At 50.7% G+C, this 27527-nt stretch overlaps 1 protein-coding gene across 4 annotated transcripts in view; it reads left to right on the top strand.

The window, feature by feature from the left end:
- The window catches only part of satb1b (SATB homeobox 1b), a 52722-nt gene extending 27760 nt beyond the window's left edge, over positions 1-24962 (top strand). For 3 of the 4 annotated variants that reach the window (XM_076150291.1, XM_076150293.1, XM_076150292.1), the window contains exons 8-13: positions 253-758; positions 2799-3011; positions 6131-6202; positions 6505-6660; positions 21099-21308; positions 22810-24962. In XM_076150291.1, coding sequence (XP_076006406.1) covers positions 253-758; positions 2799-3011; positions 6131-6202; positions 6505-6660; positions 21099-21308; positions 22810-23430 — 1778 coding nt within the window. In that variant the 3' untranslated portion in view covers positions 23431-24962. The remainder of the gene's footprint in view (positions 1-252; positions 759-2798; positions 3012-6130; positions 6203-6504; positions 6661-21098; positions 21309-22809) is intronic. The other variant, XM_076150294.1, reaches the window with a different exon arrangement.
- Positions 24963-27527: the final 2565 nt, after the last annotated feature.

Raw genomic sequence — 27527 nt, 5'->3', positions numbered from 1 at the left:
GATGTATTCAACGTTCAGAGTTTTCCAGGGGAAATGTGGGCATGCAGAGTATGATACGAGTAAACAGGAATGTTGGCTGACAGGCCGGCGTTCCCTCAAGGCTCAGATCTGACTTGATGCAGTGCAGAGCTGTTTCATTTCTTCTGATTAGAGACCATGGCAAAGGCTTCTTTCCCTGTTCTTCTGTGTTCAAAATAGATTTTGAAGCAATGATTGACCCCTCCCCCCCCCTCTGCTGTGCCTCTCCTGTAGCGGAGATGGACGGTCTGTCCGACCTCTCCCCGCCGGGCCCCAACCACAACCACAACCACAACCACCTGAGCTTCTCCCAGCAGCAGCAGCCCATCCCCGGCAGCACAGCCGAGCAGCCCCCCTCCTCGCCGGTGCCCCCGCTGCCTCACGCCCCGCCGCAGCACGGGGGCCAGGCGGGCGGCCGGCAGCCCCAGCTCCCCGGTCTGCACCACCCGGGCCTCGTGTCCACGCCCATCAGCCCCCAGTTGGTCAACCAGCAGCTCGTGATGGCGCAGATCCTCAACCAGCAGTACGCCGTCAACCGGCTGCTGGCCCAGCAGTCGCTGTCGCAGCAGTACCTCAACCACCCGCCGGTCAGCCGCAGCGGCCACAACAAGCCCATGGAGCCGCAGGTGGCGTCCAACACAGAGGTGTCCGCCGAGATCTACCAGTGGGTGAGGGACGAGCTGAAGCGGGCCGGCATCTCTCAGGCCGTCTTCGCCCGCGTGGCCTTCAACAGGACGCAGGTGAGCAGAGACGCTTTAAAGCAAACGTACAAATAGTGTCAATGTGGATTCACCCTCGAGTTCCAAAGCCGGGACCCTTTGATGAGTCTGATGTTTGAAGGTTCAGACCAGAAAATCCCAAATTGAGTCCAATTAGATATCAAAGAAGATTAATAGAGGAGCTGCTTGTCATCTAGACGGTGATCTATATTCTAAATGTGTGTATTTTCATGTGCTTTGATCATCTTTGATAGTTGCAGATTACACAAATGGACCACCTGACTGGTTCAGTCCTGTAATCACAGAGTAACTGTAGTGCTGCACTACTTATTTTAGGATGAATCATTCTGCATCTATATTCACGAGGTCACAGTATGTACTTACACGCAGCAAGTAGCACACGTATAAGTAGTACCTTGGAGCTAAACTCCCAGGCAGACATGGTGGTTGGACCTGTTGTCATTCATAATTCTCACACTTCGCTGTAATCCTGCACCTCTGCTGCACCGACTCAACCTCAACCCAAAACAGCTGGCAGGCTGCCACGCCAAACGCTCGCGCTCCATCGCTCTCCCCCAGCACAAATATGCGGTTTCGCTTTACAGTCAGAGGCCACGTGCACACACCCACACACACACACACACACACACACACACACACACACACACACGCGCGCACGCACGCACACGCAGACGGCAGCGATAATGTCTGAAGACGTACACTCAGCGTGAGAGCCGGGTGGAGGGAGGTGACAGCAAACCTCATTATAACTCCTCTCTGTTTGAAGTCGCTGTGGATGAAAAAGCCAAAAACAGAGGCACCGATAAGGATCTACTGGAATCCAAATGTACAGAGACTCCTTCCCTCCCTCTCTCCCTCCCTCCCTCCCTCCCTCCTTCGCTCACTCTCTCTCCCTGCCTCGCTCTCTCTCTCTCCCTCCCTCGCTCCGAAAAATGCTCGGCGGATACGAAGAGGCGGAGGGGAGGAGTGCAGACATCTTTTTCGGAGAGGAAGCTGATTGACCAAAAAGATAGACAGAGAGGGCTGATGGCAAGGAATGATAAGCATGCAGACAGGCAGATAGACACACACACACACACACACACAGCACAATGGTAAATGAGCACTCAGAGAGACGCCCATACTGTTCTGTCGCCTGAATACTTGCGTACAAGACGTCTGTTCATGCTCGTGTTCCTTCTACCACAGCGGCGTACTTCCTTCCATGTTCTCTGGTTATTTGCAGCCCCGCTCGTCTCCCAACACGACTCCCCGGCTCCCAAATAAATAAATAAAGAAGGAAATAAAAATAAAAATTCAACATGTTTTCCCCATTACCTTGGCTTATTACCAAATCACACCTATTGATGGTGAGAGAAGCGCGGCGATGGCTCGCACAGTGTGTGGCCAAGAGCTGATGAAAAGGCCCAATCACACGTCTCTGATAATGGAGTCATCGCAGCCTCATAATGATGGAATTGAGCGCCCATTGAAAAGCAAACAGAGCGCGCGCTGATTGCCCGCCGCACAAGACATTTACATCTCAGGAGGCATTTAGTTGCTGCTCTTAACCAGAGTCACAGTTGCCAAAAGACGTCCAAGAAGTCGCCCAAAAATGCACCCGTAGCACCCACAGCACCCACAGCACCCTCAGCACCCTCAGCACTGGCCTCTGAGCCGCCAGAAGTGTTTGTGTCACTAGAGGAAGACGAGTGATGAAGTCAGCGAAAGCCGAGTCTGAGCGAGATGGAGGCAAATGTCATTATCAGAGGGCCAGTGACTCCATTTACCTCTTAAGAACATCGGGGTAAACACTGAGTCCCTAAGAGGCAGTATTAGTTTACACACACACGCGTATAAAAGCCTTAAATCTCCTTCGTCATTAAAGTCTCCATTTACACTTATGGCTCTCCCCAGCCGTCTTATTTAAGAATCCTCTAACGTGATTGTTCTGTTGCCTCCCGACCTCGGCTTCCCCTTCCCTCCTCGTTTCCCATCCTTGCCTCCTCCACCATGCCGCCTTCCCTCCCTCGCTCCTTCCTCGCCTCTGAACCCGTCCAGGGCTTGCTGTCCGAGATCTTGCGTAAGGAGGAAGACCCCAAAACGGCGTCCCAGTCTCTGCTGGTCAACCTGCGCGCCATGCAGAACTTCCTGCAGCTGCCGGAGGTCGAGCGCGACCGCATCTACCAGGACGAGAGGGAGCGAAGCCTGACCGCCGCCTCCGCCATGGGCTCCGCCCCGCTCATCAGCACCCCCCCAAGCCGGCCCGTACAGGTACGGCATCTTTGATCCACTTCTCTGTGGATCGTTTCTTTGTGACGCGAATCCTGACGCAGGTTTACAGAGACTGAATGTACAGCGAGACATTTCATCTAAAGCTCAGTGACTATTGAACCTGTTTACTCAAAACCATCACGAGATGATGTACGAACATTATAGGTTAGTGTCAATATGTGACCACGGTAACAATGTTTACATTCTTTCAAACTATTTGTGTTATTTTTGGGAAGAATTGGAAATCAGCTGAGAAAAGCTAAGTGTTTTATTCATGTGGCTAAAGGCTAAATGTTCACCGTGAGGTTACACTAACTGTTTGCATTGAAACTTCTTGTATTTGAGGCATTCTGAGTATAGAAATGATGCACTTGTGCCTTTGAGCAAGACCCAGGCCGTTTATTTCATAGCTAACGACGTCATCGGTCGGCTCAGGCTCTGAAAAACAGGTCAGCGTGGCTAGTGCTAACAACAACGTTAGCTGGCCAGAGCTCACAGAGCTCACAGAGGTCACAGAGGTCACAGTGGGCAGGGCTGGATGTGACTCACTCTCAGGTTTGAGTCTCTTGGATGTTGTTGAGCTAATGGGACAGGGAGGCCTAAGTTGTAGAGGAGCGGAAACACTCGCGAACTAGTTCATCACCATCTTCAGTCAGGCTACAACAACGAGAATTCAGACCAAAAGTATTCCTAAATAATCCACATCAAATCCTTACAATCCTCACAAACGTCGCTCTACAAAGCAGAAGTGACCAGCGTCGGGCTTAGTTTCACGTCGGCTGATGTAACAGATGTGTGTGTGTGTGTGTGTGTGTTTGAAGCTGAAGGGCCCTTTTACAGGTGAAGTGTAAATGAGTTTCGTTAGTGTCATCATGCAGGTAGGAGAGATATTAACCAGGCTGGAATTCTTTGTTAGCGCCTTTGTTCAGGTGTCTCAGCTTTGATTGAGTGAAATGCGTGACAGGAGGAGCTCCACTGATAACTTCATCACTCGTCGCCCTGTCAGCGCCACATTCCACACGGGAGAAGATTCAATCAGCTATTTGCTATTAATAAATGAGCTGATTTCACACCAGCATCATTGCCTTTTGTTCCTCACTCGCGATCAGGTGGAAATGTGAAGTGTAGCCGTTACGTAAAAAAAACTTCAGCACACTCAACACGCAAGCACGCACCACAGTGGAAGACTCTGTTTTATTAACCGCACCGTGGAGACACACAAGTATGCACACAAGAACCCCTCCCCGCCCCCCCAGCTTGCACATTGTTTGGCTCCACACCTCACACAGGCCTCCATTGTATCAGGTAGCAGCCTGTCTGGAAAACACGTGGAGCCGATGCCAAATCTGTTCGGTCTAAGCGCTCCTCTGCTCGCATGTACGGACGACAGACACGGTACGAGTACGATGATTTTTTGTGTTAATTTTGACCTTTTAGCTCGAGTTAAGCAGCCCTCCAATCCTACAAATACAAATCACTCGGCGATAATAAGCTCTGGGAAAGATCAAACACGCCTCCCTTTCGTACGCCGTCGAGTTCCGCAACCGCCGCTGTATCAGAGCTCCTCAAACCTCAAACCTGACCGCAAATGCAGCAAACATGGCAACTTTCTGCCACTTAAGCCTGTCTGAAGTGCGGTCAGCTGGATCAGGGAGGTGAGGGGGGGGGGGGGGGGTGGTAGACAAAGGCCACCACTGTCCTGCTGTCCTCTGTGAAGATGGAGGAGGACAGAGGGACACTCAGAAACAGAGAGATGTCCCGCTGAAGCCCAGGACCACCGTGTCCAGGGGTGCCGACCCTGAAACAGGTCACGGCTCAGCTTTACCATCGCACAACCGTGACAGGAGAGAGAGAGAGAGAAAGAGAGGGAGAGAGAGAGACAGAAAGAAAGAATTCAGTAAATAAACACTCAGATATTCTCATTAGAATTCAACCTTTTCCAGTTTTTCTAATCACTTCAGACGCATGAGAGATTTTTGTGTCTGAAACCAAACGTTCATGTCGGATGGAAGGAAAGGAACAAAGGCGTCACGACAGATAAACACTGAAACTGAAACGATTTTAAAGAACAAACTCCCAAACTAACTGTAGTTAGTTGCGTAGAGTCCGAACACCAACTGTAGTTTTTTTTTTATTGTGAGGAAAAACCGCTATGCAGATGACATCATCGTCTCTGTTTGAAAAGCTCAAACCAAACGACTCATGTATATAAAATGATTAAAAAGAAGAGGATCCCGTGCTTGTTTATGAGATGTAAACATAGCGTATGACATCGTGGTGGTTTTTATCTCCCTCGTCTGCACGTCGGCACGGCGACGCACTCGAACATACATCCTCACATCCCCACTTCCATGACTTACACCCATCAACATTTATCACGCAGACTTGTTCCTACACAAGGTAAATCTGGTGCACGCCCACTAAAGTTGACACTCTGGCACACCTGGCCATATGCCAGCCTCTCCCATGGAGCCGCGCCGTGTGAATCCTAAAGCCATAAATCAGCCGCGGTGGCAATCCAGCCCGAGACAGAGGAGGCTTTTATAGAGCTCGTAAAAACAGACGCAGAGGTGTGTGTTCTCTCACGTGTGCCCGTGGTTTCGCTCGACTCCCCTGAAGCCAGTTAGCGCACGTCCCGGCCTTAACAATTAGCCCGACACGGCCCAGACTGACAAGCTCGCGTGGAGCTGTCATACGTGCCTGATGAAAGGTTGGAGGAACGCGTCGACATTCCAGTTTGGCCACAAATGTGAGGATTATGGGAGTGCGTTGTGTTGTTGTGTTACCCAGAGAGGGCTCCCGTCAGGCGTCTAGACGCGTGTTTGAATATGTATGCGGGGTTTGTAGCGTTGGGTTTGTGTTATTAGCGGTTGGTTTGAATGGCACTTGCTCGTGTTCGCGGCCCCTTCTTCTTCTCTTCTTATGCTAATGGATCCTCAGATTGTTTTCGTTCTTGTTACCTCATCAGAAGGTTTGTGTCAAGATGCAACAAGCCTCTGAGCCAAGATGACGCCACTCCACTGGAGTTCATCCTCAGATTGAGTCTGACACAATGCTTGCACTGATGCTCAGCGTGAACCTGAGTAAACTTGGTTGGTGTTGTGTTCTCGACCCCGCAGCCCCGGAGGGAAGACTGCAACAGCGTGAGACCCGAAGACTGGAATCCCAGAATCCCTGTGGGCATTTCTCCCGTGAGCAGATAACTCCGCCCACCTCACTAACTACAACAACCACCAGTCATAGTTTTCAATGTGCCAATGTGTCTTTAAGGGCACTTTTGGTTGATTTATGATCAAATATTAATGTAAATCATAATTAACTCACATTTGTAGTGAGTTAGACTTATTTAGTCTCTTTTTCTATATTATACTGAGAAAAGCACATGGAAATATTGCAGCTCAATACAACAAAATTCTTCAATCAAGTCAGGACCTTCAGTGGCGCCCGGAGGTGAAAGTTAAAAGCGTAACTCTCTGATCTCCGCCCTCTCCAGGTGAAGCAGTCGCCTCTGCCCAGCGAGTGGAACGGAAAGACGGAGAGCTGCATCCTCAACATCAACTCCACCATCTACGACGAGATCCAGCAGGAGATGAAGAGGGCCAAGGTGTCACAGGCGCTGTTCGCCAAGGTGGCCGCCTCCAAGAGCCAGGTAAGCCCCGCCCACAAACCTAAAAGGAGCATTCCATCATTACAACCCACGTCGGCATTTGATTATTGTTGACATTTTAACCATGGAAACGAAACAAAACAAAATTCAACTCACACACACACACACACACCACACACACACACACACACACACACCTACAACCTGACTGGCAGCTTTATATCACACAGAAGAAGCGAATCGGCGTCAAACTTGTGTGTTTTGGTGAAACGTAGTATAATAAAGCGTGGTTTTGGTCGTTTAACTCTTATTTAGTGATTTGAGGTGCTCAGGTTTGACAGATTGTGACAGATTAATCTTTTATTATACTTTTAATGCTGCGCTGATAAAGCAGGAGAGAGAATAAAGAGCGGCTCATCTGTCAGCAGGATGACGTTCTGTACGTCTCCTTTATTGTGGCTTTAGATTTTCTGTTTCAACACAAAACAAACCTGTTTATATTGCCCCGTACACACACACACACACACACACACACACACACACACACACACACACAGAACGCTCTGAGCCGCTCCCCCTGTTAGACCAAGGGGGCCCCCTGTTATCTTCTCCCAGAGTGCACTGCGCTCGCACAATGCACGCTTCTGTGTGTGTGTGTGTGTGTGTGTGTGTGTGTGTGTGTGTGTGCTGAAAAAAAGAGAAAGAGAAAACACACCACCAGTTTAACTCTTTATTAAAAGTAATTAAAAAGCGTGGCACTAAATTGTCGTCATTAAAGGTTTGCTGGTGCCTGTCAGAGTTTGGGGAAGATTTCCACAATTGTGCCTGATGAAGAAGATGGAGGGGGAGGAGGAGGAGGGGGAGGGGGAGGGGGGGGGGGGATAGATCACCAAGGGCGGAATAATCTAGAAAATATCTGCACAGGCTTTATTTTTTTCCTGCTGATTAGGATGATTATAGCCTCAGATAGCTTTGTTTGACCAAATTGCAGTTTGATGCACAAACCACTGTTTTTGTTAAAGAGTTCAAAGACTCAGTGAGAGAGAGAGAGAGAGAGGGAGAGAGGGAGAGAGAGACGCAGAGAGGTAGGCGTCCTCAGCATTAACTCATAAACGTCTCTCTCTCTCTCTCTCTGTCCTCTCAAGCGATCGTTTGTCTGAACGCGTCTCCACTGTCTCTCTTCCTCCTCCTCCTCCTCTCCCATTTTTCCGTCTCCTCTACCTCTCTCTCTCTCTTCCTCGCCGCCCGTTTCCTCCCCTCTCGTCCTCTCCCTCTCCATTCATGGCGGGGCGGTGCGTGTGAATGTTGAATTGAGCAGCAGATAAGAAGTGTGCTAATTACGCCAGTGAAAGGGGGCCTGGGAGAGCACTTATCTCTGGCTCCATCTCCTAATGTGCGCTCCCCGGGCAGCTGGTCTCCCCCCTTTCGCTTCCCAGCCGGCATCGCCGCGAGAAACCCGCCGAGCGGTCCGGGGACGGCTTCCTGCTCTTCCCAGACCCCTCGTACCTGGGAAGCAGAGACAGAGGCCCCACGCAGTTTCAGAGTATATCACTGCATTCTGACATCGTTCAGTTTGTTTTCCGATCGTCCATCAGCCACCAAACCTTCAAACCTGGTGGCGTTCCTCTGTTAGTATGGGACGACAGAGATGGACCGACTTCCCTTTATGTCCTGCTCATGTCGGACCCAGTTGTTTAAACGCCGGCGCCATGATTTCACCACTTCCTTTTCCTCACAAATGAGATTCTGAAGACTTTCTGGAGTCTGGTGACCTTTTTTTTATTTGCATTTCATCTCATCAAACAAAAACTCCAACAATCCTTTTTTTTTTGCACATTTTCAAAACATTTATTGGACTCTTGCCATCGCCGTCAAGCAATTTTTGATTCCATATGTCAAACTTTGCATAAATCCGAAGCGTCGGTCGATCTCGAGGAGCGAGCGCTCGGCTTGCGTTCGCCCCTCGCCTGTCAGACGGCGCGAGCGGCGGCGTGATGTCTTCCCGCTCGCGTCTTCTCCTCGTTGCCCTTTTTCGCACTCAGACCCGTTAGATGGTCCGTGTTGTTTCCTGGCAGCACCGGCCGTTTTCCTCTTTTCACGCTGTTAACTGCGACCCATAAAATGTGCCTGGGTGCGTGAGGAAGCAACTCCGGCTCCTCTCGATCCGGCTTCCTCCTTCCTTTTGTCTCTTCATCCACGGTTCCTCTCACGGCTCACAGTAGCTGCCCGGTTCTGCTCATTTCTAAGGAAACACAGAACCCTCAAACGTTTGGGTGGAAGCCTGTGAGACGTGCAGCCGGGCCTCTGGTGGGCCGGAGCGTGCGGCGCTGAGGCTCGGAGAGGAGCGTGAGCGCGGTGGGTCGATGGCGATGGAGGAAGGGAAGACCTGGCAGGAGGCCCAAACGGGGCTCAGAGCAATAATTGGTGGGGGGAGGGGGAGGATGGGAGAGAGGGGGGGGGGGGCGTCGTCTCTGACGCTGGCGCTTGTCCGTCAGCTCCGGCGTGCCAGGCGACCTCTGCCTGCTGTGGCTCGGCTTAGGATTTCCCAGCATGCTTACATTTACGCGTGACCTGGATGAGGTAGTGACATATGTGTGTGTGTGTGTGTGTGTGTGAGAGCATTCTTTCCCTCCCAGCCGTAGCCGTAACCCCTAAACATGAATAAGATGTGAGCGTTTGCAGGCGACGGAGGTGTACTGAACGTTTGAGAGACGGGGCGATGTGCAGGAAGGAGAGATGAAGATGTGAGGAGGAAGGAGAGGAGGAGTTGAAGGAGGTCACAGAAGAAGAGTTTAGTGATTTGTGCCCCACTGGAGTGTGTCTGCGTCTGTGTATCAAATCTAAGTTTATGTGCAGGCACATTTGTGTACAGGGGTGTTTGTGTACTCGCCTCTCTGTGTGTGTGTGCGTGGGTGTGTGTGTGTGTGGGGCGGGTTTTGCTGGAACGCTGCCATCCCATCCTCTCTTAGGGCTCGTAACCACAGCAGGCCTCTGCCAGCCCTTAACTGCCCCCCCCCCCCTCTCTCTCACTCATATTCAATGTTGCATTTCAATCACCCTTTACTGCCTCACATTCAGAGGAGTAACTACACAGCAGTGAATCTAACCCGCGCCATATTACTTTATCAGATTAATGGCCGCCATTCACTTCAAGTCCGGGCATGTGTATTTTTCAACTAGTCTCTGCAGCCGGCGTGATTTATTAGGACAGCTATTACATTTAGGCTTTGATAATATCTGCATCATTATTCATGATCCCTTCCTTTATGATTCAAAGTGATCGAAGGCTCCGGGAACGCTTCGGCTCCGTTTAGCTGCAGGAGACGTCAGACTTTAGCGGAAAACAACTGGGTTGGGTCCAGGTCCGCCGCCGCCGCTGCCAAAAGTGGCGAGCGCTCGTCAGCGGGTCGCCCGGTTTCACGCCGCAGCGGCGGGAGCTTTGTTCTCGGCGGCGGTGTCGACATTAATAACGGCGGCGAGGAGCTTCCTCGCCAGCTAGCGCCGTTGGTTTCCTCTGAAGTTAGCAGAGGCGCCGCGTCACCTAACGTGGCGGGGAGGGCGCCAAGCGTTTTGTCTGAGCGGCGGGGAGGAGGCTAGCTGAGCGTGCGGCGTGGTAGGTCTGGGCGGGGGCGGGGGGGCTGTTCCTGTGATACGACTTTCATGTCTAAACAAGCGCAACGCTTCCTGAGAGGAATTATGCGACGGATGGAATCAGAGTCCCTGCTGTCGTAAAACAAGCACCCCGGGAGCCCTGAGCACCGCGGGGCTCAAAGCCCTCCGACTCCTCAATGACCAGCAGAGTACAGAACGCCACCGCCACATACACGACCCCCCCGCCGCCGCCGCCGCGCTCCCCCTCGCCGTCTCTCTTTCCCTCTGCCTCGTTCTCCCCTGGAAGAGGCTACGCTAATTAGCCAGGCTCTAATGAGACAGAATGGCACTGATCTGGTCCGCCGCTGCGCCACCGAGGGGGGGCAGGCTTTGAGGGGCGCGGGGGTGGGGGGGGCTGTTGCAGTAGGGGAGGGGAGGAAGGGGAGCGAAGGGGTGGTGGCGGTGTACGCCATCTGTCACCCTGCGCCCGCCTGGCACGGCGCTCCCTGGAGTGGAGGGTGGGGACAGCAGGGGGGGAGGGGGGGGTACTGAGTGCCTCGTTGGTCTGGAGAGGTGGGGGCGGGTGGGGACACTGATACGAGGAGGATGGGAGGGCGGTGGCGTAACCGAAGCCGCCTCCTTCCTGGGAGTAAAACGACTCATTTCCTGCTGGTCAGCGGTCGGTCTGTTTTACGAGGACGTAAATGCTTTACTTAGCTATGATAGCAAATATTTAGCATATGACCCCACCCACACTCCCACCCAGACCAGACCACATCACTGACGCACACACAAACACACACATGACGCACACACACACACTTGTGCTCATGGCTGGCGTACAGACGGGCAGATGGCTGACCTTTGGGTGTGTGTTTGTAGGCTGCGACTGTTCTGATGAGCGTCCGAGGAGCCGGCGGGGGTCAGAGGGTTACGAGCCGGACCACCTCGCCTCCACGCGCCTGTGTGTGTGTGTGTGTGTGTGTGTGTGTGTGTGTGTGTGTGTGTGTGTGTGTGTGTGTGTGTGTGTGTGTGTGTGTGACGTGGTGGAGCATCATCTGCTGCGTTTTGAGGCCAGTTTCTGGGTTCAGGGGTAAACGTTAGCAGGAAAGGTCAGAATGTAAACATTGTGTCCTTCAAAGGTCAGAATAAGAAACAGAACTGCACCGTGTTTACAGTTTACAGTTAAAGGTGAAGCTGCTTCTTCCTCACCAGAATGATAAGATAACAACGCAGGTTTACTAACTTAAATGTCACCAAACTAGACGCCATGATGGATTCTGTATGCCAGCCAGCGCCCCCTGTAGGCTGCTGAACCACACAGGAGGGAGAGATGGGATCAGATACTTCTCCTCCATTACCTCCTCCTCACACTCGCCCTTTCTCTCTCTCTCTCTGCCTCTCACTCTTTCTCTCTCTCTCTCTCCCTTTCTCTCTCTCCCTCCCTCTCTCTCTCTCTCTCTCTCTCTCTCTCTCTCTCTCTCTCTCTCTCTCTCTCTCTCTCTCTCTCTCTCTCCCTCTCTCTCTCTCCCTCCCTCTCTCTCTCTCTCTCTCCCTCTCTCTCTCTCTCTCCCTCTCTCTCTCTCCCTCCCTCTCTCTCTCTTTCTCTCTCTCCCTCTCTCTCCCTCAAAGTAGGCAGATCAGAGCGAGCACATGTCTTCCCCTCGGGACCTAAAAGGCCGTGACTGTTTATTAATTGATTTATTTATTTATCTCCTGTGCCTGCTTGGTTATTAGGTTGCCATGGGAAACAGGCTGGGCCAGATCCTCTCTATTATTAAAGACACGATTTCTTGAACTAGAGACCCAGCTGTCTGAATAATTAATTTAGCGAATGAATTATCTTGCAAACGGTGAGACTTCCCTCCTCTGAAATGAGCCTTTCTCTTATTGTTTAATGGACAGTGGAATTCCCACCAGCCTGTTTTCTGTTTCATCAAATCCTCCTCTTCCTCTTCCTCCTCCTCCTCCTCCTCGTCTTCGTGGGAGCACGGGGTCTCACTGAGCATGCCCAGAGCACTTTGTCTCACTCCTGCCATCTCTCTCACTTACGCCTTACACGCCACCTCTCACCCCATCTGTCTCCAATTGCACAACTCCCTCCCTCCCTCCCCCCTCTTCCTCCACCTCCTCTCCCTCCTCCTCCTCTGCTGCCACCCGGACCAAACCGAGGCTCTGCCCCCCCCTCCTGTCAGGACTCAAACTTGCCTCCTCCTCCTTTTGCTCGTCTCCTCCGGCGTATCATTGTGGCACGCCGGGACGTCATTTGTTTACGAGGCCTCTCCTCTCCTCTCCTCTCCTCTCCTCTCCTCTCCTCTCCTCTCCTCTCCCTCACGTTATGTCGTTGCCTGGCCTCACCTCGCCTCGCCAGCTCTCCCCTGCACACGTGAGCTCTCTCTCGCCCCGGCTGGCTGGCTGGCTGGCTGGCTGTCTCCACTTCCCCTGACAGACCACACAGGGCTTGTTCTGAGGCCCATTCGCGCTAATCTGATCAGGCAGGCAAATACGCCGGGAAAAGCGCTTTAATGATCCCCCTAATTACCTCAAGTCAATACCAACTGTATTATTAGACTCGGGGAAAATATTCCATTAGGGTGCCCCCCGTGGGAGTCCCCCCTGAGCGCGCTGATGTCACGCGCCGCGCGCCCCCTACGCTTGTAATTAATTTTATTTACACACGCAGGAATGCACAAGGTTGCACCTGCAGCCCGGAGCCGCCCGGCTCGGCCCGCCTAATCAGATCTGTCATAATTACCATTCTGCATGCTTCTGACACACGCCGGGAAATATTTCAATTTAACTACAGCCACTAGCTCCAGCAGATGCAGTCAGAGAGAGGGAGAGGGGGAGAGAGAGGGAGAGTGTGTGTCTGTGTGTGTGTGTGTGTGTGTGTGTGAGAGAGAGAGAGAGTCAGGGGGAATCGCATGGGGAGATATTAGGGCCTATCCAAGTGCTCATGCTGGTGCTTGTGTGCACTCAGTTTTGCTAGCATTATTTGCTCTCTCTCTCTCTCTCTCTCACTGACTGGCTGACTGACTGACTGACTGACTCTCTGCCTGTATCTCTCTCTCTCTCTCTCCCACTCCCCCTCTCACCCCCTCTCTCTCTTTCTCTTTCTCTTTCTCTGACTGACTGATTCCCTCCCTCTCTCTTCTTCTCTCTCTCTCTCCCTCTCTCTATCTCTCCTCCTCTCCCTCTTTTTCCTTCTCTCTCCCTCTCTGTATCTCTTCCTCTTTTTCCTTCTCTCTCTCCCACTCTCCTTCTCTCCTTCTCTCTCTCCCTCTCTCCCTCTCTTCTTCTCTCTCTCCCTCTCTCCTTCTCTCTCTCCCTCTCTCCTTCTCTCTCTCCTTCTCTCTCTCCTTCTCTCTCTATCTCTCTCCCTCTCACTCCCCCCTCTCTCTCTACCATGACATAACTCCAGGCCTAAGCAGCAGTGTGTGTAAGTTGCCGTTCCAGGCGTGTACACAGAGACATTTCACACTCGTTCTGTGTGTGTGTGTGTGTGTGTGTGTGTGTGTGTGTGTGTGTGTGATGGATTTCCACACACACTTACATCTGTGAACATTAAGATTTACATTCCAGGGACCCAGTGTGAGGATTAACCTCCGTCTCCATCCGTTATGCTGGAGCTCTTCGCCCTCTTTCTCATTTTGGAATCCCAGTTTCTCCTCCAGCGTTTCTCATAAATCACAGCAAACTTCTGCAGATTTGCTCACTTTCATTGCTGTCTGAAGCAAACTTGCAGTCCCAATTAAGAGCACTTATTTAGCTGACATAGACAATTTGCAACTTCTCGGCTATTTCAATCTCTAATTCAATAAGATCAGTCATGATTTATCAGCTTAATTACGCTCTGATATTAGCAATTAAACCCCAGCTTTGAATTAAATCTCAATCAAGCACTTAGAATTGATGGAATCAGACTCCATGTAGGTGCTTTATGCGTTCCTAATGTCGCCGCCGCCGTTGTTTATCCGCCGCCGCGTCTCCGGCGCCTCGGCCGTCCTCCGTGCGTTCACTCCCCCGTCTGCCTCGGTAAAATATAACAACGCAGAGGTGAATCTGTGGCGTGAGAGCGGCGCTTTGGAGCGTTTGTCCCGTCGTTACGCTGCGTAAACTCCCCCGATATCAGCCCAGCAGCCACGGGGCCGGAGCGCATTACACTCACACATGCAGCAAACTGAAGATATAAACAAGCCGGAGGAGCGATCGGCTTCTTACATGAAGCTCTCACGTGTTTCCTGAGTCAAAGGGACAAACGTGGAGCGACGCCGCGAACATCTGACGCCACGTTTTAACTACAGGAGCTCAGAACCCCAAACCGCTCCTGTGGAAGTAGCGAGGAGAAGCGGGGAACTCCCAGTTTGTGTGCGATTGTTTGTGTGTATTTGGACTGAAAAGAATAAAAAAAAGCTCTTTAAAAAACCTCACAACACTCCGGCGCCACACAGATGTTTAATGCTCTCCATTTTAGACGGACCGGTCATTTGCCTTTGGTTATTCTTTATGCTCCATCTGCCTCCATTCGGTCGCTGGGAAAATTCCCCCCGCGCTCTTTATTGCATCAGCGAGTGTGACGCACGGCGCCGGAGAGCAGAACTGGCCTGTATTGTTTGTGCGGCGCGAGCTTCTGACACTCAGAGGGCCGTTTCCTGCACAGTCATGCCTTCTCCCACCACAATGCGCGCCGTGTCAGCCGTCAGCCTGTGTTATTGTTGGTGGACGCGGTTATTGTATCCGGGAGAGGTCGCGACCTCGCCCCCCCCTCGCTCCCCCCTCCTCCCTCCCTCAGCCACTGAGCCGGCGCTGTGCTGCCAGTTCTGGCGAAGGCTCCCTCTGTGTCAGAAGCGAGAGCGGAGACAAATAGATTGTGGCGTGTGACTCACAAACCGGCCGAGTGTCACAATCTGGCAGCCGCTTTGAACGACAAGACGAATCAGCGGGAATTAATCAAATATATTTTTAGGTTTCAGATGATCGAGTCGCGTCGGGTTTTTTAATCTGGAGAAACGTTTTTCCTTAGAAAGAGACGAGGCGGCGTGTTTTCATACGGGCCCGCCGCTTCTACACTTTCCTTTCCGCGGCGGCGGCGAGCGGCTGGTCCTCCTCGGGCGGCCCCCCGCTGTCGCCTCAATAAGATAGTGGTTTGATCCATCTGTTTAGCGCCGCGCCTGCTTAGAAATGCTGAGGGCCGCCGCCGCCAATCGGGAGTCAGATGTTATGAGAGGAGATGTAGAGCGAGATAGAAAAGGTGACTAAACTATAAATCCCACCCGACGCTTCATCGCCATATGGTAAACAGCCGCGGACGCACACACACGCACACACACGCACACACACGCACACACACGCACACACACACACACATCTTTAGGTGGGAGATATGAGCTGCTGATTCTCACAACCAAATCCACAAGCTGTCGGTCGGATGAAGGAGTCGAGTTTCTCCGTAAACATTTGGATCATAAATAACACTGAGAGGGATCAAACCTCCACCAAGGCTGAGCAGTCCTCCGCTTGTGACTCCGCCTCTCAGTGATTTAGTTGAGCAGGTTGTTGAGGAGATTTTGTGCGAACAGACAAAGATGGCTGTGATCCCTCAGTTTGCACAGTAGTTCTTTAATCACAAGGTTTAAATTTAGCGTTTTGCCAAATAAAGTTCTGATGTTAGAGACAGAGTTTCTATAGAATGTGTCTCCCACTTCAGCAGACACGCAGACGATCTTCTGCTAGCCTCTGAAGTCTTCCTCCTCCTTCTGCGTTGCTCATTGTTGCGGGAGATTGTCTCGTACTCGCCGGAGCGTCAGGGGCGTTTGGCGACCCCGCCGCTCCCGGCAGATGGGCGTCCACCGCCGGCGTAATGTATTTACAAAGCAGCGCACGGGCAGCTCGCCGCGCCGGCAGTTTGTGGAGGAACAGGTTTGCGCGTTATCGGGTGCGTTTATCTGCATGGCGTCGTCTGCCAGCGCCTGGGCCTCTGCCAGGTTCAAGGAGGGAGAGAGAGACAATAACGCATTGTCCCCCCCCCCTTACTTTGAGCTCTCTCTCTCTCTCTCTCTCTCTCTCTCTCTCTCTCTCTCTCTCTCTATGTCATTTGGACACAGGCGAGGTTTGTCTGGCTGCCTCCCGTCCTCGAACACAACAATGGCTGCAATCATTTCTGTTTCATTTTCCCCTCTCTTCCCTCTAACCCAGCCATCTTTAGACGCGTCACTTATGCATTCTTTGTTTACCGACTCGGCTCACAGCCCTGCAAAGCAAACAGTGCGGTTGACGCGTCCCCGTGTCCTCTTTGCGCCGCAGACGGCTGCGGTGGCGGCGGCTGCTGTTCGGTCAGGACAGTAAATTGACGGACATCTGTCCGACCTGATTTGATGGATTGATGTGGCGGCGGGCGAGGTCATCCCGACGGGGCCAATAACAGCAAACCAGATTAGAGGGAAGGTGTGGGCCGGGCCGTGTGACAGCCCCCCGTCTGTCTCTCTGCCTCCGTCTCACCACCAGCTGCCTGTCTGTCTGGCCCGCAAAAGCCGCTTGTTCATTGACGTCGCAGTGCGTTTCCATGTCGGATGGCGTTGGCAGCGGCGGCTTGTGAATGGGTGAATGGGCGTGTGCGTCGGGCGGTGAATACCAGACTGTTCTCTGACAGAGCAGGCCTATGCTCTCATTGGCAGCTTGTGCCTGCAGCTCACACACACACACACACACAAACACACACACACACACACACCGCATAGCTGGGTGAATCTCGCGCATGAATTCAGCTATTGTGTCGCCAGGAAAATATTTTTATCAGAACGCCTGGTCGCTATTTATACCAGGAGCTCACAATGGCCTGCTGAGGAGTTTATTACACTTTTAATTTGCCACCTTTCGACCTCGCTGCCCTCTGGGTCACCTCTCAAATCTGCATCAGGCCGGCTGCTGCTGCTTCTCCGCTCTGACTCTGCTAAGAGTAATGAAGCAGCGGCGAACCTGGAGCCGCTGTGTTATGGTGCGATCCGATCCTACGGTGCGTTTAAGAGCGTCAGGCCCGTGTCAACTCGCGTCTTTAGCCTCCAGGTGATTGGCCGAGCGGCTGGTTGTTGGGTTGTTTACGAGGTAAACCTGCTCTGGAACACAGCGACACCAACCCTCTTCTTCACCTTCATTAAGATGGCGTGTTGTGATCGGCTGCATTAGACCCTGACACTGTAATTGTACCCTGTTCAGTTAAAATGCACTGTACAATTACTATTGTCCTCGGCCCGTACATTATAATTGAAGGACTAATAACAGCAATGAAGGACAATTAGCAGCTCTTGTGTGCGTTGTGTAAGAGGGAACAAACCTATTAACAAATAACTACATTATATAAGACGCAGAACAACATAACTTTCATTTAATTGTTCTGTTTTGAATGTTGCCTGTTTAATAGTTGAACTCTGGGCTCAGTGCGGTGTGGCGGCGCTGCTGAAATAAGAAGGTTGTAATATTTTGAGACGAAGGGTTTGAAATGTTGAGGGAAATATTTTAATTGTTTGTCTGTGAGCCGTCAGATTATTAGAATTCTTACAGCATTAAACACCGGGCTGGGGAGTGTTTTGTAACATTCCGATTTTTTTCTCAAAATATTCCGACATTATTATCGTAACATTCCGACTTTTTTTTCTTCCAAATATAACAACTTTAATCGCAACATTACAACCTTTTTTCTCAAAATATTATATTTCGTAACATTCCGACTTAAAAAAACAATTGTGACTATTATCGTAACATTCCGATTTTTCCGACGTTATTATTGTAATATTCCAAAATTTTCTTCCCCAAATATTACAACTTTATTATCCTAACATTCCGACCTTTACGACTTATCTTACGACTTATTTCCCCTCAGCGTGTGTGTGTGTGTTTGCTCCTTCTCGTCTTGTTTTGCCATGAGATCCTATGATGGTATTGATAGTTGATAGTAAATCGATGTTGTGCGGTGTTGTGCAGCAGTGAGTGCGTGTGTGTGTGTCTGTGTGAGTCTTTGTTGTAATCAGGCTGCTGTAGCGTGGCTCCTGGCCTGCTGGATGTATTTTTAGAGCTCTTAATGATCCGCAGCATCGCAGAGCTCGGCGCTGGACTGAAGAGCCCTACATTGTTTTTGTTCCCCAGCCGCTCTGGAACACTTAGCGGCAGAGGCGTCGAGCCCCGAGCCGTCCAGCCCCGCCGGCCGCTCGGTGCTTGTGTCGGCGGCGGTGGAGAGCCGCAATCAAATGAAGTCAAACAATGAAGGATGTTAATGTGATCAGAGAGGCAGAATGTTTATCAAACAAACCAACATGGAGGCTGCGGCTGCTTAGGAAGAGGAGCGATGGTAGAAAAACGCTCCACGAGTTTTCTTCTTCTCATGAAGTTTAAAGGCAACAAGGGAGACAAATCACTCTCTCTCTCTCTCTCTTTCTCTCTCTCTCTCTCTCTCTCTCTCGCTCCCTCTCTCTCTCTCATGGAAGCAAATGTTATTAGACGAGCAAACAAACAAATCTCTTGAACCTTTGAAATCTCCAACGCCGGACACGACCGCCGTTAAACTCCAAACGTTCTCGCTTTTCTTTCTTTCCTGCCGCCACGTTCGGGAAAAAGCGGCCTGAGAGTCGGCGAGGAAGCATCTATCTCGCAGAATGAAACCTCCCAAACTCGCACGCACTTTGTGTCATCAGACGGACTTCCTGGCACGGCGGCGAGTTCACGTGGCGCCTTTGTTTGATTGGCTCTGCTACTCTGGTTTAATCCTGCTGGTTTGGGAGTGTTTGAGTTGGATTACTCCGTCGTTGGGCCGCGGTACTGTTTCTCTGGCTTGGACAAGATGTGGTGTGTGTGTGTGTGGGTGTGTGTGTGTGTGTGAGGGTGTTCTCCCTCACTACCGAATCAGCTGAAGCCACAGACAGCACCGAGTGGAGCGCCGGCCAAATCCCTCTGCATGCAAATTAAAAACGCAACAATAAACGTGGCAAAAGAACAAGGTGGGCACGCAGGCTTTACAGCCCCTTCCCCCCACACCCTCCTCCTCCTCTTCCTCCCCCTTCCTCCCTCTCCTTGCTTTCTGTTCTCCCCCCCCCCCTCCTCCCGGGTTTGATGTGGCTTATGGGAGGAGATGGAACAGGGGACCGACCAAACTGCTGAGTTATCTCTCGCTTGCAGTGTGTCGGCGTGGCTCGACCCTCCGTGTGTGTTTGTGTGTGTGTGTGTGTGCGTGTGTGTGTTAGTGTGCGGACCAGCAGTGCGGTGTAATCCTGTGGAAATGAAAGGTGCTGCCGCGCACTGGCCGGGAGATTACAGCGCCGCTCTGTCACGCTGCCAGGACAGACTACCGGCCCAGCACACACACACGCACACACACACACACACACCTCGCTGCCTCTCTCTTCCCTGGCCTTCTTCTTCTTCTTCTTCTTCTTCTTCTTCCTCTTCTTCTTCTTCTTCGACCCTCCCGCTCCGCACCACCATGTGTGACTTCCGCTCTTCTTGCTCACACACACACATCTGAGTCAGGACGACCACGTCACTCAGCCCGTCTGTTTCAGCGCAAACACACACACACACACACACACACACACACACACACACACACGAGTGGGAGGATCTAATTCAGGACTCCTCAACCCAACCTCTGCTCTCAGTGTGACTCTGACCTCAGAATCGAGCAGAAATTAGTTTGAATCAAAGTCAGGATGTGTGTGTGTGCTCGCCACAATAAAAGCCAAACGTCTCTTGTAAATAAATCTAAATAGTATCTTCTGTGGAACGATTCAGCTTCATGTTTACCTCCATGTTTCGGGGTCAAAGGTCACTTCCATCTTCACCTGCTTTGACCTGCTTCGACCTGAACATCATGACATCATGCAGGTTTCACTCAGTTGCATCTGATTACACAGTAATCAGGCGTCTGTGCCCGTTTGATTGACGCGTCGGAGTCTGGATGAATAGACTCGGCGTGCTGAATCACACACACACACACACACACACACACACACACACACACACACACACACACACGGCGCGACTGCAAACCAGACAAACCTGTTTGGCCGCAGGTCTCCTCCCGCTCCTAATTATGCACTTACACACACGCTGTCACAGCGACTTGACGTTACCTTTGTCCCCGTCTGAGCGAGCGTGTCACACAACCCCGCTGCAGCTGCTGTGTTTTTGAGTGTTGATCAATTGAAGCCGTCGTCGTGGCAGCGGTGGCGTCGTCGTGGCGGCGGCGGGCCCGTGCGGTTCCACCTCTCCCGCTTCTCAGGTCGCAGGTCGCAGCTCTGCTTTAACCTCAGTGCCGTCACATCCACGGCGAGGGCGCAATGCAGAAACAGCACGCCGGGGAGTTTCTGGTTTTCTCTCTGTTTATTTTGATCTATTTTAGTTGCAGACGCTGTTTGGGGTTTTTTGGGTATTTTAATTCCAGCGGTGCCTATATTTGATCTCTTTCATCTCCACGCTTCATAGCGACGCAGGTTTGTCTGCGGAGCGTTTCCTGTCGCTCTCAGGTCTATTTTAACACCAGACACGAGCCGAGGAGGTGAAGCTGCGTCACCGCATGAAGCGACCTGCTGCCCCGCCGCTGCAGCCGGCGCCACCTCTGCTCACACATCAGCAGAGACGGGCCCAGAATAAAACACTTCCCCCCTGACATTTGTTCTGATTTGAGGCGAGAATAAAGGAAAAAGCTCTGGAAATTCACATTATTGCTGTTCTTCTACCAAAGAAGCAGCAGGTGAACAAACATGGGGAGCTCTGATTCGGCTGTTTGGTGGATCACACACTTGTAATCATGGGAGGACATCTGTTGATGCGTGAGCAGATTTCACGCTTTGCTGACCTGCTCCCCTCTCTCTCTCCCTCTCCCTCTCCCCCTCTCTCTCCAGGGCTGGCTCTGTGAGCTCCTGCGCTGGAAGGAGGACCCGTCACCGGAGAACCGCACGCTGTGGGAGAACCTCTCCATGATCCGCCGCTTCCTGAGCCTGTCGCAGGTGGAGCGCGACGCCATCTACGAGCAGGAGAGCAGCGCCGGGCAGCAGCAGCACCACCTGGAGCGGCCGTCGCACATGATGCACATCCCCGGCGACCCCATGCAGGTGAGACTCCCTGCCTCTGAGCAAGGCACAGAGCTACCACTGCCTCAGGTTTAGAGGTTCTTTAGGTGCAGAGTGTGTGTGAGATGTGTGTGAAAATACAGTTTATAAGTTTATCTTGGCACATGAAAGCCTCAGGTGTGTTTATCTTGATGCAGCGGTCGGATCAAACACACGTCAGGAGGAGAACTCCACTCATTTGTTCACATTTTCCCACATTTTCCAACGCGAGACATAAAGAAGTGAATAATCAGGAGGGAGAGCAGCGGCCCGGAGACTTTCCCTTCCTTTCATTTCCCTCCTAACTCATTTCCCAGGCGGTTTGTGATAAACAATACTTAAGCGTCTTTATGAACTCTTGTTAATTATAAATACAGCGACACTTAAAAGTTGCGTCTCCCCGGCAGGAACACGCCGTCACAGACATCATGAGGCTGAACTTCTTTAACAGAGCGGCTTTAGAAGACATCTGGCAGATGGATGGAAAAATAACAGCAAATCAGTTCACGGTCAAAATCTCCAAATGAAGCAGAATAATGCTTCTATTAAAAGTCTGAGCCACAGCTGAGCGCTTGATTAGTTATGTTGCGCCTCGGAAAACATATGGCCGGCGTTCCACAAAGGCTCCATTGACGTGATATAAATAACCTAATAGGAATCAATTTCACCGGCTGATTGGGAATGTTGGGAATGCGGGGAGCAGGAGGAGTTCAGGATCGGGGAAACGGGATTATTTAGTCGTTTAGACGTTAAAGTGTTTTATTGGCGGCTCCTGTGCCAGATCAGCTTCCCGCCGGTGCGGCTGTGGAAGCAGGACTTTGGGTGCGTTTGGTTTTGCTGGGTGCTTGGTTATGAAACACCTTCTCCACCGCCTCTGACTCAGACATGGAGATGAAAGAGAGAGCTCCCATCCTGCGGGGTCAACAGGCAGAGGGGAGTTTGCCCACTCACTCCCTCTCCACGCCGCACAGTGAGGCGTGTTCAGGAGTGATGTGTCGTGTGTTTACAGTAACGGCTTCTGACGGGGCGGAGCGAGAGCCATCGATAGCGTTCTCACACTGCGGCAAATCAGCCGGGGCCATCGCCGGCGCGATTGTGCGCGGCGAGGTTGTTTATCGTCGCCTGGCAATAGAGCCTGATAAGCAGCGGAGGCTATAATGGAGCGGCCGGTTTCCCCCTGAATTCCCTCTGTGTGTAGAAGCAATTGTGCATTTTTCCAGCTTGTGTGTGTGCGTTTCCGTTGCATCTGCTCGCACAATGAGAGACACAATCTCACACCGCCGCCGAAAAAAGGGAAAAATCCTATCTGCACAGTGAACTGATTACATTCAGTGAGATATTACAGCAGCGCTCCTCCAGCCTGTTCTGCACACAGCGGGCCCATTTTTACACACAACTCAATTGATTTTAATGAAAGGCCTTATTAAGGCGCCGATAAGTGTTCACTGATAACATCCCCGTCTCCTTTCTCTCCCTCTCTCTCTTCCTCTCTCTCCCACCGCAGGCGCTGCCGCCCCAGTCTCAGCAGCACCACCAGGCCGCCCTCGCCCTCCAGCACCCCTCTCAGCCGCCGCTGTCCCAGCAGCCTTTGCAACAGCACCCAACCGCCGGCCCCCGGTTGCCCCCTCGCCAGCCCTCCACCGCCTCCCCGGCCGAGACGGAGGACGAGGGCAGTCGCGGAGGCGGCAACAAGATCCGAACCGGTGGAGGGAAGATCTCCCTGGAGGCCCTGGGCATCCTGCAGAGCTTCATCCAGGACGTGGGCCTGTACCCGGACGAGGAGGCCATACACACTCTGTCTGCACAGCTCGACCTGCCCAAGCTCACCATCATCAAGTTCTTCCAGAACCAGCGCTTCTACGTCAATCACCCGGCCAAGGGGCCGAAGGAGCCCAACAACAGCACGGCGGCCACCAACAACACCAACACCACCAGCAGCAGCAGCAGCAGCAGCAGCAGCCCGGCCTTCGACGAGGAGCTGACGGACTTCAGGGAGAGCGGAGAGCTGCTGAAGGAGCTGGACGAGAGCACGCAGACCAACAACACCATCTTCTCCATCAAGCTGGAGGAGCAGCTGGGTCGCCCCGAGGCCCAGTTAGAGTCTGAGCACGACATCAAGGAGTAAAGACGGGCAGGCGCAGAGACTCTGAGGCTGAGCTGAAGGTACAAGCTCCGCCCCCCCCGCCACACAAACAAACAAACAAACAAACAAACAGTAGTGTTTTTAATCAATCCGGCGTGTGGACGGTATGAGGAGCGTTTCTATGTCCAACGCAGACTGACGGGCGTCGTGACGGGAGTGCTCTCTCACACACTCACACTCACATACACACACACTCAGACACACACACTGGAAAGGCCGTTTTAAGACTCGACAAGTACTACTTTTTGGATTTTGTAAAACTTGTATTATTCACTGTAAAGACTGATGCATCATTTAAATAATCTGCACAAAAAAAAATTATTCTAAGTCTGTTGCCGTGGATATTTGCTGACTGCACTCTGTCTGTTGTTTTACACTGATTTACTTTGATCTTTTCGAGCTACTGATTCTATTTAAAAAGAAACGAGGCCCCCCTGGAGTTTGCTAGGACTTTGCTAGGTGTTTACGTATGTGATGTTTAACTGGATTTTTGAAGAAGAAGAAAAAAAAAAAAGCGTATGAAATCAAGGACCAAGTGCTTTGACAAGGCCTTAATTATGAGGCAGCAAGTCTGGAGCTGCTGGCAGATTAGTTATTCTTTTAAAAATGGCTCCACGTGATTGCGGATCACTCGACCGGCCCGGGCGCAGGTGCGTCTCCCAGAATAGCTCAGTCTCTGCATATTATTTGTTAGGGGGAAGAAATATAAATATATATATAGACATATATTGTAACTGTAAAAAAAAAAAAAGAGAGAAAAAAGTCAGAAACTATGCCACCAAATGCCTTGTACTATACGGCACTGCCGACGTTTCGTTCTTTTGCAAAACCTTTGTCACTGTAACTCTGAATCGCCACAGTTAGAAATGTGAACCCCACCACCTTTATGTTGTCTGACATTATTTATTTGCAGTCCATGCAGTGTTTAACGATGTAATTATAGGTTTGTGTTTTTTTGTGTATTTTTTTTTTTTTTTTTTTTTTTTTTTTTTTTGTTAAGTTTGTTGGGCTTTTTCGAAAAAGATTTCCACCGACATGTTTTCTATTTATAAATGTGATTTCGATGGGCAGTAAAAACAAAAAGTGTCTTAAACGTTTTAAATGGAGAAATGTGCTTTAAAGGTTGCCTATAAAAGTGCTGTACGTCATGCAACTCATGCTACAAGCTTCACAATTAATGTTGTATGCAATTTTTACTATCATGCAAATAAGCTTAGGTAAAATGACTAACCTATAGAACACCTTAGAAAGAAAAACATATGCAATCTGTGTGAAACTCGATGTCTGCGATGTGTCTTCCTTTGGTTAACGATCCAATCCAGAAGCTATTCCTGTATAAATATTCTGTATAAAAGTCTTTCTTTTTTATGAGTTGATTTCGATGAGAACACCAGTTATTTTGTTACGACTGAGCGTTTTATAAGTGTTTCTCGGTTCCTTTATGCAGAAATGTTCTAACTAGAAGTGGTTATTGATTGTTAATTACACAATTAAACTGTTTGTATTGTACCACAGATTTTCTTGGCATTAACTCGAGCGGACGTCGGAGGGAGAACAGGGGGAATTGTTTAGAGATTTTGCCGCCTCCGGCTCCTGTCAGTTTCAATCACTGAACACGTGTATTTGTAATAACTGTAAATATCACATCTTATGAATCATTGATTGTTTATTGTAAATATATTTGGAATTTTGTGAAAGAGCTCACCGTGCAAACTTGGAATCAACATCATGTCGTGCCTCTTCCTATCAAACCCACTGTATCCGGGCTCTTCTACTGCATCTTCACTTCTATTGCTGAGTGTATTTGAAGCACCTGTGAAGTTTTGAAATAAATAAATGTTAAGGTGTGAACACCTGGAATAGAGAAGCCCTCTGCAGGGGGGAGGGGGGGGGGGGAGTGAGAGAGATCTAAAGCAGCGTCTAAAGCAGACGCCCTGACCCCCCAGGTGAGGGCAGGGCGTCTGCACCCTGAGGGAGTCACCCTTCACACCCTTCACACCCTCAGATACGTGCCAGCCAGTCTGGGCCCCGCCGCTCCCTTCATGTTCTGCTCTGTTTTTCCTCTTCCATGAATAAAGAAGCCCGAGTGGTAACATTGTGTGTGTTCAGAGGAGCAGACGACACGTGAGCGTCGCCGGCTGCTTGTTGTGTTAAAGGTTGGCGGATGGTTTGGGTGCGTTGGCACGTTTAAGGAGGTGAAACCAACGCACCTCTAAACTCCAGAGGCGCCACCACCGCTTTATTATTTCTCCATTTTGACATTACAAGAGATTTACTGGCTGACAAACAGAGGTGACGGCACTGACAAACAATAGGAACTCGGCGTAAGACTCCCCGTCATTATCTGTGTTTTCATAAGGATCAGCCGTATTTGCCTGAGCCTTACTAATGCTTCTCCACACAGATGGCTCAGACATTTTTTCCAACACTTCTCAGTCTTGGAGTTGATAAGATTTTTTTTTTTCAAGGGGATTGGAAATATTTTCTGGCGGGGGGAAAAAAAAAGGTTCTTAAACATGTTTTAAATTCTTCAGCTTAACCAATAATTAAGAGAAATATAAGAGGAATTAAACCAATAATCAAATCATGTCAGAGGGCTAGGAGCTGAAACTGCTTCACTGTGACACCTCCGAGCGTCAGCTGCTGATAAACGAGCTTTAAAGGGACACAGAGGAGCTTCAGACGATGATAAACGTCGGCTTTCTCCATGGGTGTTCTCTTAAACCCCTGCTCTCCGTTTGGATGTTTGCTCTGCACGGTATCAAACACACATCAAAGACTTTGCCACATGTCGAAATAGAAATCATAATTACAACAAAGAATGGCGACTGATGAATCACTGCCTCTGTTGCCCCGGGGCCTCTAATGCTGCTGCTTATTTTAAACACTAGCAGGGTCGGGGGAAGATAAGTTTCCCTGGGAGCATTCATAGACGCGGCCGCCTCGTGCTGCGGCGGCGGCGAAACCGCTGCTGGATACGAAGGCAGAGCAGATACAGTATACGTATTGTGATATTTCTAGAAATACTCCAAAGCGGCGGCAAGTAAACATCCACATAAAGAGGCCGGTTGATACACGCAGCCGGCTGAGGTTTGGGTGCGGCCGGGAGCTCGCACTGCTCCGTACGTCTCACACATATCTGCCTGTGTTGGAATATGTGGCCGTCACAGCTTGTACACAACTATAGGCGAAAATAGTAAAGAGGACATACGGTACTTTTTGGTCTAATCCACTCGTGAGGTAAGTTTAAACAAAAGCCGCCCTGTCTGAGGGAGAAACCACGCGAATGCTCCGCCAAAACAAAAGGCGACGGCGCTGTGGAGGCGACAATAGGCGACACGTGATGTATATGAGTGATGTGCATTTTGTTTGATTTGCTAGAATGCACATCTGCAGGACGGACGCGTTTTTAAAGGGAGAGTACGCGCTCGGCTGAACACACACACACACTCAGAGTGCTCCAGACTGGTGAAGTTGTCAATCAAGGCAGCGCGAGGAGTGTGGGAATGTTTAATCCTTTATACTACTTTATAGTGCCACTGACACTGGTGCTTGGACTCAGCGTGCATGAATGTTGTTATACTTCACTCATCTTCATCATGTCTTCTGGAGAGTCTTCATTTTAAGCAAGCGTGAAAGAAATCATAGAAATCTTTATATTTTGTGCCGTAAGTTCCGATTTACGGAGCGACGAAAATATTTCTCAACAAAGAAAAATCTCCATTTAGGTGTCTAGGGCTTCTTTGTACCTGTTCAAGTAAATCAAGGCTTTCCTCACGAGGTTAGAGCGAATGGTTGCAGCTACGGCCGCTCCAACATCGTACATCCAGGGGCATCCAGACCTTGGGCCTGTTGCCCAATCAAAACCGAGCAGGCACTTCATGTGGAGACTTTAAAGGGACAGGGAGATGTCGTCACTCAGTGTGAACAGCAAGGTTTCACAAAACACCCATAAAATCTGATCAGTCCGCTTTAAATGGATTATTAATTAGGTTATGTTGATAGCTTAACTTTAAAATAGCGTAAATCTGAATCTTTGTCACAAGTTTGAATATTAAGCAGAGAGCCGGAGAACAAAG

This window comes from Genypterus blacodes, unplaced genomic scaffold, assembly GCF_046128005.1.
Source record: "Genypterus blacodes isolate CSIRO-AG114 ecotype Tasmania unplaced genomic scaffold, CSIRO-AGI_Gbla_v1 ptg000052l_1, whole genome shotgun sequence".
NCBI lineage: Eukaryota > Metazoa > Chordata > Actinopteri > Ophidiiformes > Ophidiidae > Genypterus > Genypterus blacodes.
Note: the sequence above shows the minus strand (reverse complement) of the source record. Positions and strands in the feature narration are given on the sequence as shown.